This window comes from Hyaena hyaena, unplaced genomic scaffold, assembly GCF_003009895.1.
Source record: "Hyaena hyaena isolate Hyena2069 unplaced genomic scaffold, ASM300989v1 scaffold_109, whole genome shotgun sequence".
Lineage (NCBI taxonomy): Eukaryota > Metazoa > Chordata > Mammalia > Carnivora > Hyaenidae > Hyaena > Hyaena hyaena.
The window spans coordinates 1,751,137-1,766,615 of record NW_024080740.1 but is presented as its reverse complement, the minus strand read 5'-3'; the positions used below and the strand labels follow the sequence as shown (position 1 = coordinate 1,766,615).

Below are 15,479 nucleotides of genomic sequence, written 5' to 3'. Positions count from 1 at the left end.
ACCCAATGGGCCCTAGCAGAAAGCCTTCTCCAGGTACCAAAATGTGAGGGGTCAATTTCATGCTGATGAAAAGTTTATTTACATAGCTCACCCCATTCGCTAACTTAGGAGATGAACACAGATCAAATAAATGACTAAAAGGAAAATTACCTTGTAGATCCCAAAGAATCCCAGGTCCCTTACGACAGACAGGGCACTGACTCGGGGACCAGTGGTGATCTCTCCAGCCACTTGCAAACGGATCTTGACGATTTCTAAAGGATTTGTGAAAATCACCTGGGAGCCTCCTGCCTAAAAAAAAAAAGAGAAAAAAAGTAAAGATTTAGGACCACAGAAAGGTAAGGATATGGAAGGTCGGGAAGAGAGGGAAGATCTCTATGGAGCTTGGAATACTCCATCGATCTTCAAGAGACTGTAGTTTTCAATCCTGGTTGCACCAATTACAACAATGACTACAATGGGGTGCCTTGGTGGCTCAGTCAGTTAAGCATCCAACTTTGGCTCAGGCTTGTGAGTTCAAGCTCAGCATCAGACTCTGTGTTGACAGCCTGGACCCTGCTTTGGATTCTTCCTCTCTCTCTGCCCCTCCCCTGCTCTCTCTCTCTTTCTCTCTCTCAAAAACAAACAAACAAACAAGACAGTGACTATGAGTCTGAATCAAAATGCAGCTACTGCCCAGGAGGTCTTGGGTACTGAGGTTCTATTTCCCTCATGCAGAGGTTGAGAGAGGGAAAAGAACAGAGACAGATGTTTCCCGGCATCACCAAAGTCCTCCCATGGAAATGAAAAGGATTCCCTGAAGCACAAACAACTGCCATCAAGGGCTCAAAGCCAAGGGCACAAAGGCAGCACTAAAATTAAAATCAAATAGTATCCAAATAAATAGACACAGAGCTGTCTGTCAGAATAGGAGAGGACAAGGAGTACACAGGCTGTCCTGTGATGGACTCTGATTCTGGCAATGATGCAAGAATTGCCAGAGAAGACATCAACTTAGATGAAAGCTATTGTTTCTTCTCAGGCCCATCATCAAACACCACTTCATGGAGCTGCATATTCTCACAATTTTATTTATGTATTACCTGTGTATAGATTAATCTTTTTATAGAAGATAAATGTCAAAGTAGTAAAAATATGCATTAAATCAATTATGGTCTAAACTCTGAGCCATGTGTATTATTTCATTCCAGCAGTGGCTGGGTGCCCCACCTCCGAGGTCATCAGTGGAAATCTTTAAGTGTACTTGGGGCACCTGGGTGGTTCAGTCAGTTGAGCGTCCGGCTCTTGACTTTGGCTCAGGTCATGATCTCACGGTTCATGGGTCTGAGCCCCACACTAGGCTCTGTGCTGGCAGTGCAGAGCCTGCTTGGGATTCTCTCTCCTTCCCTCACTCTCTATTCCTGCCCTGCTCATGCACTCTGTTTCTCTTTCATCTGAGTTTATTAAATGAATAAACTTTAAAAAGTCAAAATAAAAAGAATAAAATGTACTTAAAAATAAAGCGCAGTAAGGGAAATTTTAAGCTAGTTATTTGGAAGCTAAGCTTATGTTTATTTTAGGCAGTTACACAGTCCCTCACTGTACTTCAGCTTGTTATTCATGTTCACAAATACATTAAAATTTTATTTCTTCTGAACTAAGGTTGACACACAATATATATAGTTCAGAATCTTTATTACACAGTGATGCCTCCACACTAGACCACAGATACAGTGCTGATATTTCACAGCTCAGTAGATGTGATCATGATAACAAGCATTCTTTGGGTTAATATCATATAAAACTACTTCTTACTAGATTCTCTGATCCCATTAACCAATGTATGTGCCCTCATATAATGGCCAGAACTAATCAACACTGTATACAAATATGATCTTAAAATTCACTTGGAAATAAAAATTAGATACAACATAAACATCCAACGATGAGAGATGGATTAAGTGAATTTGAGTATGTCATGCAATGAGATAGTATGCTGCCTATAAAAATATCGTGGAAAATGTTCAATATATATACTGGGAAGTAAAAACCCTCATGTTTAAATGCATGTACAGCTTTCCCCCTGTTATCCCTTACCATTGTGTAGAAAACACACCAATGCAGTGCTTTTGAGGTGGTAGGATTACAAGTGGTTTATTTTCTTTTCTGCTGTATTTTTAAATTCTTCTACATAGATTACATACTACTTGTATAAAGAAAAATAAATACCTCTACATAACTTACCTGATATACATAGCAATGTTAGCCAAAAAAAGTAAAGAAATATGTTCATCCGTTAATTCTCTATAAATCAAATTGTTTTTCCATTTTCACAAACTTGATACTATCAACACACACTTGATCTTAAAAACAGACCAAGCCTTCCCCTCTCACCCCATCACGACTGTTTAGAAGGCAGCAAGCAGTATGGTCCAGTGTCTTGACAGCCACACCGACCCCCTCTCCTTGCTTACTTGTTTTACCCATCACCTTCGGCTCTTGGAGGTGGGTGAAACAACCTTGGCAGGAAAAAAAAAAACCTAGGCTGGATTCATCAAAAGGCCCAAGAAAGGCCCTTGTAAAGTGGGAAGGAGAGCAGGAGGCGACATGCCCAGAGGCTGCTGTGTTCTGGTTCCACAGACATTTGGCTCCCTCCTCTCTGGCTCAGAAGAGTGGTTTGCTCCCACACTGCTGTGACCTGCAGGCAGGCAGGAAGGCCAAGCCCCCGCCTATCCACAGCTCCTCAGTATTTTGTGGGTTTAACAAAGGGAGTTAAAGCTGGCAGAAGGGAGGGAGGAAATGGACCTGGCTTAGTAACAGCACCAATGGTAAATGAGGATCATGCTGGTGCTGCCTAACCCAGGCTCTTGAGTTGCAAAAATGAATAAAAAATAAATATTTAAAAATTGTTTTATGGGAGCAGAATGAGCTGGAATTAATCCAATCTGAGGCTTATTTTTAAAAGCTCAAAAGTGGGTCAGAGCACCTCTATCAAGAGCAGAAAGGCCAGGAGTCTGCATACGTTGATCTTCTTTAAGAACAACACAGGAACGCAATGCATGCTCATGCTCACCACGGTGGCTCGAGAGGCACCTGAGTGCAAGTGCAGCCTGTGGCCCAGTCCCATTTGTCAAACCCCTTCACTCAGAGACTCCAGGAGATGAAGAACGGATCGCAGCCAGCACGATGTCTGTGACACAGTAGTGACTCCAAACAGGTTTCTTTTCCTGTCTCCTAAAGTGATGGTGCCCCTCCCTGGCTGCATGTTACAGTCACTTGCAAAGCTCTGAAACAGTAGTGACTTCTAAATCCTACTTCAGACAAGTAAGAAATTCTGTGACTGCCCTTTAAAAAACCTGATTAAGATGTGCAGTGAGAGTTGAGAATCGCTCTACTTCACTGTATCACCTCCATGATCCCTTTAAATTCTGAGAAGCTGCTTGCCAGGCTTACTTTCAGCTGTGACTTCTAATTCCAGTTTGCCAGTTTCTTTCAGAGGGCAACTTTTATGTTTTACATCTGACCTCACAACAAACTTTTCGTATGTATCCAAGTGGTGCCATTATTAAAGGGTATAATCCTTAGATACAGAATTGCTGTCTTGCTCGTTACCTTATATCTGCACTAATACTTGTAAAAGTTAATGTCATATACAAAATAAGAATTTAATACTCAATTCCCTGACTCTCAGCCAATCGATAGATACCAATTCTTTTAGCACGGCACAGTGAATTCTAATCACTAAGGACAATGCAAAAGTCAAATCCGCTTCAGACAGCTGCAGGGAACAGACAGAGTGGGAAAAAAGTGTAGTGATACTGAGAGAAAATAATGATGGACTCCTGGCCTGGGGTGGACTTAGAAAGAAAGAGCTTACAGACTCAAAGTAGAACATTGCACAGGCACTGAAGATGAATCGGTCCTTTGGAGTCAAGCTGGAAGGAAATGAGACTCCAAGGCACCGAGAAAAGATGCTTATCATCAGATGCACGGTGTCTGGGCGTCACCACGACTTGATCACTGAGCAGCACGCGGGCTGCCGCCCTCCCGGGCTATTGTCCATTCACAGCGCCTTACCCGCGTGCCTCCTCTGTGAGATCAAAGATAGCTGAATCCACAGACCGCGGACAGGAACACCTATTGTGCATGTCTTTGTGTCCCTCATCACTTGAGAAACCTGGCTGTGTGAAGATGCTGTGTTCTGTGTGTGTGTGTGGAATTTTGTCACAAAACACTTCCCTGTGACTTTCTGGAGTCTGTGGCGAGTGGGGCAGGCAAAGATTTTCTATACCACACTAGAAATGGTTCTGTGTGGCACATTTTATTTACAGTGTCTATAGGTTTCCTTTCTACAGGTTCTTTATTACTAAACCCTTAGCTCCTACCCAGCGTATGGCTCTATCCAACAAAACCCACGTGCTTCTTACTACAGGCTCACTTCTGCTACCTGATCATTCATTCATTCATTCATTCACATCATAAAAACTCACCAAATGTTTATAAGCAATTGTGCTCAAAGTTTGTCCTAAGAGCTGCAAGGACACAAGCAATCCTGTTCTCAAGGAGCTTGAAATAGGAGTGAGGTCATAAATATTCATTAAGCATCCATTACTGGCTATCAGGGTATTGTTTTGCATGTATTACAGATCTTCAGCCTACTCAAGAAGTATTTTTTCCAGATTTTACTTACATAAGAGAAAATTGAGGCATAAAAGATTAAAGAAATTGTTATGGGCTGAACTGTGCTCCAACAAAAGTCATATACTGAAGTCCTAACCCTCAGTACCTCAGACAGTGCCTATATTGGGAGACAGCGCCTTTACAAAAGTAGTTAAGGTAAGGTGAGGCCATATGGGCAGCCCCTACTCCCATGTAACTTGTGTCCTTATAGTAAGAGGAAACTGAGACATGGACACAAACGTGCACAATGAAAAGAGAGTACAGGAGGACACAGCAAGAGGGCGGACATCATCAGGCCAACGAGAGAGGCCTCAGAAGACAACAACCCTGCAGACGTTGATGACACCATCTTGGACTTCGACCTTCCAGAAGCATGACAAAATAAATTTATCTTAAGTCACGCAGTCTGTGGAATTGTGTTGTGGTAGGGCTAGCAAACTATTACAGCACTTACACAGGACTCACAGCCAACAGGCAAAGGATTTTCTATGGAGTCCAATAAATACATGTGTTAGAAAGAGGAAGCATGGCACATGAGAAAAGGCAATTATAATAAACAAGAAGAGGTAAGGTCCAGACAAACTGCCATGGCAATCTGAAGGAGGGCAAGATTTCTGTTGGATGGGATAACCTGGGAGGTGCTAAGGCATGTAAGACAGTAACACATCAGCTGGTGACTGAGTGCAATTAGGATTTAGCTAATAGAGGCAGAGAATAGCACAAAGGCACAGAGACAAAGGCCTAGCACACTTAGAGGGCAAAGAGGCCCAACACCAATCTGTCCAGTGAAGTCTTAATATGGTAGATAATGTTGATCTCCACTAGCATTTATTGAGCGTCTACTATGTACTCGACATTGTCCTAAGAGCTTTGTACGAATTTTCTCTGTTGGTCCTCATAACATATACTATTCCAGCGCTGTAAGTGAGTAAATGGAGACTGAAAGGGTGAAGTAGCTTATGTAACTTGCCAGAGATCGCAGAGCTAGGAAGGTGGAGCCTACATTCAAAGCAGACCTGCCCGAAGCCAGTCAGGCACTCCCACCATTTATCACTAGGTATCCTGGTAGCACAGAAGAACCAGCCACCTGCTTAAGGACCATGAGAGAGGAAGGCTGAAGGGAAGGCTACTGGGGCCAAATCAAAGAAGGCCTCAACGGTGCCTTCCTGGACTCATGCAGCGGGACGAAAGCAGGTTATAAAACAGGGTTTAGGGGCTGGAGAGTGTCGTGACTACTATCTGTGTCTCAGAAAGATGGACCAGGTGGTAGAAGGGTTCAGAAGAGTTCAGTAGGGGAGAAGAGCCCTAAGGCAGGGATAACAATTAGGGTTTTAGCAGACTAGATGAGGGAGAAGAAAGGCCACAACTGGAACAATTACACCAGTAAGAAAGTACGGGGGTGGATGGCTGAGGAATGGATGCAGTAGAGAGCACTGGGCCCGGCTGCTGAGTATGCGGGAGAAGGAGTATGTAGGATCAAAGGAAGGGCCCATAGTTTTACATGCGTATAACAGGAACAAAGGGGCAGAGAGGACGGGTGACACATCCAGAAGGCAATGGAAAAGTGAGTTGGCAGTTAGGGATAGAATCAGCAGAGGGTGTCATTCCCCCATCTGTGTGCTAACTGAAGGCAGGAGCTCAGGTGGGGTGCAGGGAGATGAAACACCAGGAGTGGAGACCTAAGTGAAAAGGAGCCTCCACCACACACTCCAGTGCACAGCAATCCAGGCACAGAAGTCAAGAAGGGGGCTTCTGGAAGGGAGAAAGCCAATGACAAAATGGCCAACAGTATCTGCTGGCAGAAGGAGGCAAGGTCCAGCTCACAGGGTGATCTGTGGTTGGAAAGATGGGAGAGTAGATGCTGGGGAGTTAGACTTTGTGTAATCTACATTTTTAAGGGAAGGGAAAGAGAGAGAATGATGTCATTTACGGAAGCAAGCAAGGCAGAATGCAAATACATTTAGGGTCATGAAGGAGAGCCGCTCTTGGGGAGAGAGGGAAGAGATAAATCAGAGCTGAGGAGGACTAGGTCACACCTGCGCAAAACAGCACACAAGTTCTGGGTTGGGGAGGGGAGTGGAAGGCAGACGGTGGGGGGGTGGGTGAAGCCAGGATTTCCCTACTACTTATACATTAAAGACAAAGGAGAACAGAATCAAATGGATCAGGATTTGGCACAAGGAGGCAACGGAAGTCGTGAAGCATAAACCAAACACAAAACAAGTGGCCCCCAAGAAATCAACAACAGTAACATCATATTCTGTCTCTCCAGAAGTTTTGGTGAAGTCAGTCCGAGGTGTAACACAGACAGGAGGACAATGAGGTAGCTAATGACGTCTACAGAGGGGTCTGATGCAATGGCTCATAAATTCCACCCCCCGACTCAAAGGGACAGAAAACATAGCCGGATGCAGTGTGCTGAAGGGCTATGTAGGCCTGCTAACCTGCCCCTACCTAAAGGGACCCAAAGCCACGGGCAGCACCCAGTGGGTTCTCTATGAAGACCCCACTGTGTACACGGGCCTGCAGATGAGGAATGAGTGAGTTCAATCCTATGTAGACAGTCACCCAGACGATGACTAGGTACTGAACAAGCACGTTTTACTGTCCACTGTACCGTCAGAGAATGCTGGTGTCAATGTGACAAAATGCTCTGTAGCATTTTTTTTAAAAAGGAAACTTTGCCAACTCTACAGCAGGTGTGTTAGAGTGAACAAAACTAACGAAGACCCCCGCCCCCCCCAAACCAATGAAGAGCACATGTCTGTTACTTCCAGAATGATGTGAAGATAAAATGAAAACATATACAGAAAGCACTCATCGTGGGCCTGGCATACTACTCAATCAGTGGTACTGCTTACCATTCATAGACGACAGAACTCTGTTTAGGTGAATTCAGCTTACCAAGCTCCCTCAAAGCCAGTACAAATAAGTGCCAGTTTTTTCTTTTCCTAGAAACCTATAAATTAAACTTTCTTTTTGAGGAAAACACGGTTATACTGAGGCTTGTAGGAAGTGGCAGTCTCGAGCAAAAATGTTTGGGGGAAAAGAAAAAAAACAAAGAACTCACCTAAGTGATGGGTGATGGAGTGGTGTTCCACATAACCAAAGAGTTTTTATTTAACTTAAATTTATTTAACTTTATTAATTGAATTCAAGCTGACACTCAATAAAATGTGGGTACTTCTAATTTTGACTACTTTTGTTACTGAGAAATGGTTAATCATGTCCTGCTTCGGGAGCTGGTAAAAACGACAACAGCTAGATAATAGAGTTATCCGGCACAGAGTTCACCACACTGTCTGTGCGGCTGCTTTCTGTGGTTCCATGCAGGTGTGGACCGCCCCCAACACTAGCAAACCACTTTGGAAATGAGCATCACCGGTCACAAAAGGAACTGAGACAGACACGAGGTTCCCCCCTGCTGAAAACGAGGCACAGTGCACATTCTTCTGACCAGGTAATCTGACTGCTGGAAGGAAAGCCACACAAATACCCTTTACGTTCAAGATCAACTTCTAATGTTTCGGGCCTTTAAAGTGGTCTCAAATGAATGCTGGATGCCCCATTTCGCTACCAATACAAATCCAAGTCCACGTCTCCAGGACAGTTTCAGCATTTGTGATTCCTGTCTAAAATCCATGATCTTCATAAATTCACCTGTGCATCCAGGAGGGCTGAGAGCAATGAGAAAGGCACATAAGACTGTGGGAGCTACAACTATGTCAGCGTGAAGTCCAAGCACCAAGCTTCTCAAATGAACAGGGCTCTATCGACACCAAGCATCATTATTTCCAAATGCTCTAATTTTTCACATGCCACACTCCTCACAGCTCAAAGTAAAATTACAGGTTTTTTCCCCTCTAATACCCCCTCTCCGAAATGGGCTAGATAGTCTGCAAAGAACCTGAAATGTGGTTTCCGTCAGATTTGGCTTATTGACCAGGTGCTACTATAAGCTTGATTTCTTCTTTTTCACAATTTTAGCACCCAAATTCCTCTTGCCGTGTTATGTAATGATTAACTTCACTGTTAATGCTTCTGAGGCTGCATAGTAATTTTACTGTGGGAAGTGATTCATCTACTTTTTTTAAAAACAGAATGTCAAGAATCAAATATTTAGAAAGGCAACATACTACAGGACCCTAACGCACTACCCAAGTACTCCAAGGTCAGTGACCTTCACACTAAAGTGATCCTAACATAGTTCAGGTCCAATAACTGTGAACAAGTAGGTTTTAAAGTTATATGCCTTAAAAAGTTGGCGTGGGTGGGTGGCTTAGTCAATTAAGTGTCTTGACTTTGGCTCAGGTCATGATCTCCTGGTGTGAATTCTAGCCCCGCCCTGGACTCTGTGCTGACAGTTCAGAGCCTGGAGCCTGCTTCGCATTCTGTGCCTCCCCTTCTCTGCCTCTCCCCTGCTCTCGCTCTGTCTGTCTCTCTCTCAAAAATAAATACTAAAAAAAATTTTTAATGACTTACCAAGGCTGCTGATTATTAAACTTTGGAAAATAGCCACAGCTTAAACACATTATCTAAAGGTTTGGTTCAGAAGCTCCAGTTCATATTTCCCTGGGATCCATTTTCTTTCACCTATTATGAACTAATAGGTGAAGCTTCTCCAAAGCTTCTTTCCTAACCTAGATAGTACCCCTGAACATTCTCTCTTAGGACCTGAGGAGTTGAGTCAAAAAAACTCACAAGATGAAAAAGCATGCTTTCTTATGATCTGCCCCCAGTCCCCAAACCATTCTAGGCAAAAGTCTTGAGAATATTCAGAAACTATTAACAGTCTTGCATTAAAAAAAAAAAAAAAATCAATCCTGTCATCAATCTGCCGTCCACAGAAAACGTAGTGGTGTATTTTTTTTTTTTAACATAGTGCAATTCCTCCTATATTTTAAACTAAAAGCATTAAATATAACTGTATTTAATCACCTCCCTTTAATTTGAATGCACATGGTAGATACTTATAGCTACTTAAAAAATTAAGTGGCAAAATGTATATGAAGAATGTGTATCTTGATATTTTAATTATGCTCAATTGAATGTACTTAGATTTAAAGTGCTTTTCACAAATGACATGTGCTAAGAATATCTAATTGCACACTGACATTCTAAAATGTGTGCTTACATGTGTCAAAAATAGATTAATATGAAGTTATGGAATATGGCTTTTTTAAACTAAAATCTAAATACAGTATTTTGATTATTTGGATACAAATAAAATTGTAACTAGATAAAAGGTCTACACTGGTAAATGCCTAACGATGCACATTACATATAAAATGAATACTCAAGTGATGATAGTATTTGATATTTAGATGAATTGGAAAATAAAGATTTCTTAAGAAATCTAAGATTCAAGGTATTTTCTATTTACTCTCTTACTAACTCAATGTTACATGGAGACCTGAGAATAATTTGTACGTAGAATAGATATTCTTATCATATAGAACGATCACAGGGAGGTGCCTGGCTGGCGCAGTCCGTAGAGCATACAACTCTTGATCTCAGGGTTGTATATTCAAGCCCCATGTTGGGCACAGAGCTTACTTAAAAAGAAAAATAAAAGATCATAAGTTAAAAAAAAAAAGTATTTAGCAAATAGTAGTGGATGAATTAAATTAAAACACAGTACCCAATAGCAGCCAGGTACTTCGCAACATGGAATACAGGAATTCAACAGTCTCCTAAAGAAGCTGGCAACTGTGAGGGGGTGTGAGACCAAGAGACCCCTCACCCTCTATCTAGCTCCGAAAGGCAAGTGTTAGATTCAGTGCCCAGTACCATCACAGGGGAGGTTATCACTCTGTACAGTCAAGAAGTTCAGTCCTCACTGCAAGTTGAGAAAAAACCTTTAGCCTAACCCTTAGTGTTATAAGCTAAGTTGGGTCTCTCTAAACTTCATATGTTGAAGACCTAATCCTATACCTCAGAATGTGACTGTTTTGGGAAAGAAGGCCTTTAGAGAGACAATTAAGGTAAAAATGAGGTCGAATGGGTGGGCCCTAGTTCCTCATGACTGGAGTCTTTACAGGTGCTTAGAACACAAGCAACAACGGATTGAAGGATGGCACATGAAGACACAAGATGGGCATCTGCAAGCAAAGAATGGAGGCTTCAGAAGAGAACCACACCTGCAGACACCTTGATCTTGGACTTCCGGCTTTCTAGTACTTAGCCATGCAGTCTGTGGCATTAGGTCATGGCAACCCTAACAAACCAATTTGCATACTCAGACTGTCTGACTAAATGCACATCTCCAAACATGAAACAAGGCAGGATTTTCTACTTTGACTGAGTGTGTAAATTAAGCTCTTAAGTAAAAAAATCTGTAACTAGACTACTAAGAAACTTTAAAAGAGAATAGATTCTCACCACATAATTGTTTTCTAGAGATACCAAATTGAAATTTCCCTACTCTTAATTTCTTAACTACATGGCAATGTGGAAAAAGGCTATGCTGTTTACATGTTTTACAAATATTAAGTTTCATATTTTCAACTTCATAGCATTTTAATAGGAAGCCTGGCCAAGAAACCAAAGTGGAATCTGTTTGACTGACATTAAAAAGCAATGAAGTTACAGACCTGTCAAATATGTTCACATTTGGGCTCTGGCTGTGATACATGTATATTTTGACTGCTACTACCAGAATCATTTAATGATTTACAGACCTTCAGTGTCTAAAGCGTATGAGAGCTGTGACCCAATCTTTCTTCATATTTTCACATCATAACAAACCCCTCCCCTATTGATTAGATAACCAGAAGAATGGCCCAGGGTTTGAAGTCAAACCTGGTTTTGAGTCAAACCAGGCTGAGACTGCCACAGAAGGGAGAAAATAGAAAAGAGACATCAGGCTGGCTCAGGGTCTTTTGCCAGTTGGACTTTCCCCTAATGAGATGACATTTCTGGGCCACCAAAGGGCAGCTCTTAACTAGGGAGGTCATCCTGACGGACCCTTAGTGCCAGCAGATGGTTCTTTTATTTCTTCTCCAAGTCAAGCAGAAATTTGGACAAAGGGCTTTTCCTAGAAGCAGCCAGACAGCAGAATTCTCATCCAGCCTAGTCCCTTAGTCCCATCCACCAGAAGACTTTCTGGCCAAACTGTGATGGAGCTGCCCGACGGGCTTCTCAGAAACCTCCAAACTTAGTTTGCCAAGGCTAGCATTTTTTGCTATTGGCTCTTTTATTTATTTATTTTTTTAGAGTTGTTTCAGGTTTACAAAAAAAAAAAAAAAATGGAGAGGGAGGTTCACAGATTTCTCATATACCCTAGGCACACCCACCACACGCATAGCCTCCCCATTATCAACCCTCCCTACCAGAGTGCTACATTTGTTATAACTGATGAATCCACACTGACATATCATAATCATCCAAAGCCCATAGTTTACCTTAGGGTTCATTCTTGGTACATTCTATGTGTTTGGAAAAATATATAATGACACAGATCTATCACAGTAATATCACACAGAGTATTTTCATGGCCTTAAAAATCCTCTGTGCTCTGCTTATTCACTTCTCTCTCTCCTCCATCCCTAGCAACAATTGATCTTTTTACTGTCTGCACAGTTTTGGTCTTTTGCAGACTGTTCTATCCTGGATTCTATGTTGGAATCATACAGTATGCAGCCTTTCCAGATTGGCTTCTTTCACTTAGTAATATGCACTTAAGGTTCTTCCAAGTCTTTTCATGGCTCAATAACTCATTTCTTTTTAGACTCAATAATATTCCTTTGTCTGGATGTACCACAGTTTATTTATCCGTTCACCTACTGAAGGACATCTTGGTTTCTTCCAAGTTTTGGCAGCTATGAATAAAGCTGCTATAAGCATCTTTGTGCAGGCTTTTGTTGAAAATATGTTTTCAACTTCTTTGGGTAAATAACAAGGAGTGCAATTGCTGGATCTTACAGTAAGTTCAGTTTTGTAAGAAATCTCCAAACTATGTTCTGAAGTGGCTGTGCCAGCAATGAATAAGAATTCCTTTTGCTCCACATCCCCATCAGCATTTGATATTCTCAGTGTTCCAGATTTCAGCCATTCTAATAAGTGGGTAGTGGAATCTCATTGTTAGTCTCTTTTGTTTTAAAGGCACTCTTTTGTATGACTTCTTCATGATTCTGACATGATAATTTCACATGTTAACCATTCAATAAAATCTTTTCTGCTAACATAAGTAATAATAAAATAAACTCTATCAAATTCCCCAAGTGTTTTATATTCATCCTGTTCCTAAGGTTCTGTATATATTTGGGGGTTGGAATGAAGCCAAATAAAATAAACAGAAGTTTTTTAAAGGCTGGTTCCTTTACCGAGTTATCATGGAAAACATTTCTTACGAAACATTCTGGGTATGTACATATGTAGACATGTTACTGCTATTCCCTAAAGTCCATCAATTCCTTTACACTCTGATCCCTGTAGTTACTGCCTCTTCAATGACTGTTTGTATCTAAGTTAAAAGCAACTTAGTATATAAAATAACTACCCTATGTTTACTGCCCTCATCACAAAACCTTCTCGTCAAGCATTTATTCATTCAATAAATATTTTAAAGCCTCTCCCATGTATCAGCTATAATGCTAGGTACACAGGTGTAACAGTTTGACGTAGGTCCTGTCCTTAGCATTTATAGATGTCTTATTTCAGGCAGCATTTACTCAGGATCCCCAGGATGCAATCAGCTGACAGCACAAGGCTATAAAGGAAGAGCTCCTTAGGTGGAAAAGCCAGACCATACCTGACAAACATACAGGTCAGACATAATACCTGATGCAGTCTCTAAGCCCTGGAGTCAACACAGAGGAAGGAGAGGGATAAAGCATGTGTACAAATTAAGACAATTTACAATACCAGAAGTGAATTACAGCTAGTTTCTTTTGCTTTGTTTTCTACCTTATCTTTAATATGGCTATTTTTTTCCATAATTAAAAGGCACAATATATGTTGAAATATAGAAAATGTCTGTGATATAATCATGACTAAAATATGTGTTTGGTACAATTTTAAGTTAGTAAGTATATGGAAATGAATGAAAAGAAAAATAAATAATGTAAAGCTTATGAAAGCAAAAATAATTTAGTTCACTTCAATCTTGTTGAAAGTCATCTATTAAAATAGAAATTGCCATTGAGAATGAGGGAGTGAGGGAGGAAGGAAAGAAAACTTACAATATGGGCATACATTTTGGGGGGTATCCCAAAAATCCTCCCAGAGAATACTCCAAACAATAACAATGATAAAAATTTGAAAACAATGTAACTAACCGTTAGATTTTCATTAAACTATAAATGAACTATAAAGACACAAGCAATGGGGCGCCTGAGTGGCTCAGTCAGTTAAGGGTCAGACTCTTAATTTTGGCTCAGGTCATGATCTCATAGTTCGTGAGTTTGAGCCCTGCGTTGGGGTCTACACGGGGCTTCTATCCCTCCCCTGCTCATGCTCTCTCAAAATAAATAAATAAACAAAAAATTAAAAGAATAAAGATGCAAGCATTAAAAAATAATACACTTATTTCCACAGTATCAATATAAATCATAATAAATCTTGGCTACTTGACATGTCACACAGGCACAACCTCACAGAAACTGAACTTAATGACCGAGACTTACATCATTCTGTATTTGTAAGTAGGATATGTGCAAAGACACTTACACACATAAATAAAAATTCTGCCTCAAGAAAACTACACTGTGGGACCACATCTCCACATAAAACCCTGAGAAGAGAAAGATCACAGAAGTAGGACTTAAATCCATTTCAGGCAATCTGACTTCTTAGATGATTATCAGAGCGCGTGTGTTCACTACATGAGGACCTTTTCTCTCGGGTCTGATACAATTTGGTCTAAAACCTCAAGGGATTTTAAACTCAATCATAAAGCATATATGCCTTTGGGTATACTTTATGACAAAAGTACATACACTATTATTCATGGGATCTGTACAGAACTCAACCTAAAAACCAAAATGCAAGTACAAACAGTGTTTGAATGCATTTAAAGATGGTTGAAACAAATGACAGTGTTAAGCAAAGTTATTACTTTCTGGGTGGGGTCATGACTCAACGCTGATCTACAGCTTGACACATGAAGCAGATGCTTGCCAATCAAATTCCCCCTCTAATAATTAAATGAAAAACAAAATGAAACAAAATTGAGCCACTTGCACTAATTAGTTGGGGCTGAGGATGAAAAGAAGCTGAAGGTCATTTGTTAGGGAGAGAGGCAAGATGGCCAGCAAGAACATGAAGGGGATTCTTGAAGAGGTCAACGCTATGAGGAAGAGAAGAAATAGATAAGCAAAATAAAAAGCTATGCAGAAAAAGAAATAAAACGGAGGGTGCCTGGGTGGCTTAGTTGGTTGGGTGTCCAATTCTTGGTTTTGGCTCAAGTCATGATCCCAGGGTCATGGGATCGAGTCCTGTGTCAGGTTCCATGCTGAGCCTGTAGCCTGCTTGGGATTCTCTCTCTCCCTCCCTCTGCCCCTCACCCCTCTTTCCCACTCACATACTCTCTCTCTAAAAATAAAAAAGGTTATGCAGAACATTGATAATGACAAATGCTGGCAAGGATGTGAAGCAACAGGAACTCTCATTTGTTGCTGGTGGAAATGCAACATAGTGTAGCCACTTTGGAAGATAGTTTGGAGGAGTCTTACAAAATGAAACATACTCTTTGTTTATAAAATTAAACATACCTTAATAGAAGATCCAACAACTGTACTCCTTGATATTTACTCAAAGGAGTTGAAAACTTACATTTTCAACAAAAATCTGCATAAGGATGTTTATAGCAGTTTTATTTG

At 41.1% G+C, this 15,479-nt stretch overlaps 1 protein-coding gene across 2 annotated transcripts in view; it reads right to left on the bottom strand.

Annotated features, from left to right (window-relative positions):
- Nucleotides 1-15,479, bottom strand: part of SLC25A13 (solute carrier family 25 member 13) — a 188,159-nt gene that overhangs the window by 32,511 nt on the left and 140,169 nt on the right. For both annotated transcript variants that reach the window (XM_039236270.1, XM_039236271.1), the window contains exon 14: nt 151-291. In XM_039236270.1, the coding sequence (XP_039092201.1) occupies nt 151-291 (141 nt within the window). The remainder of the gene's footprint in view (nt 1-150; nt 292-15,479) is intronic.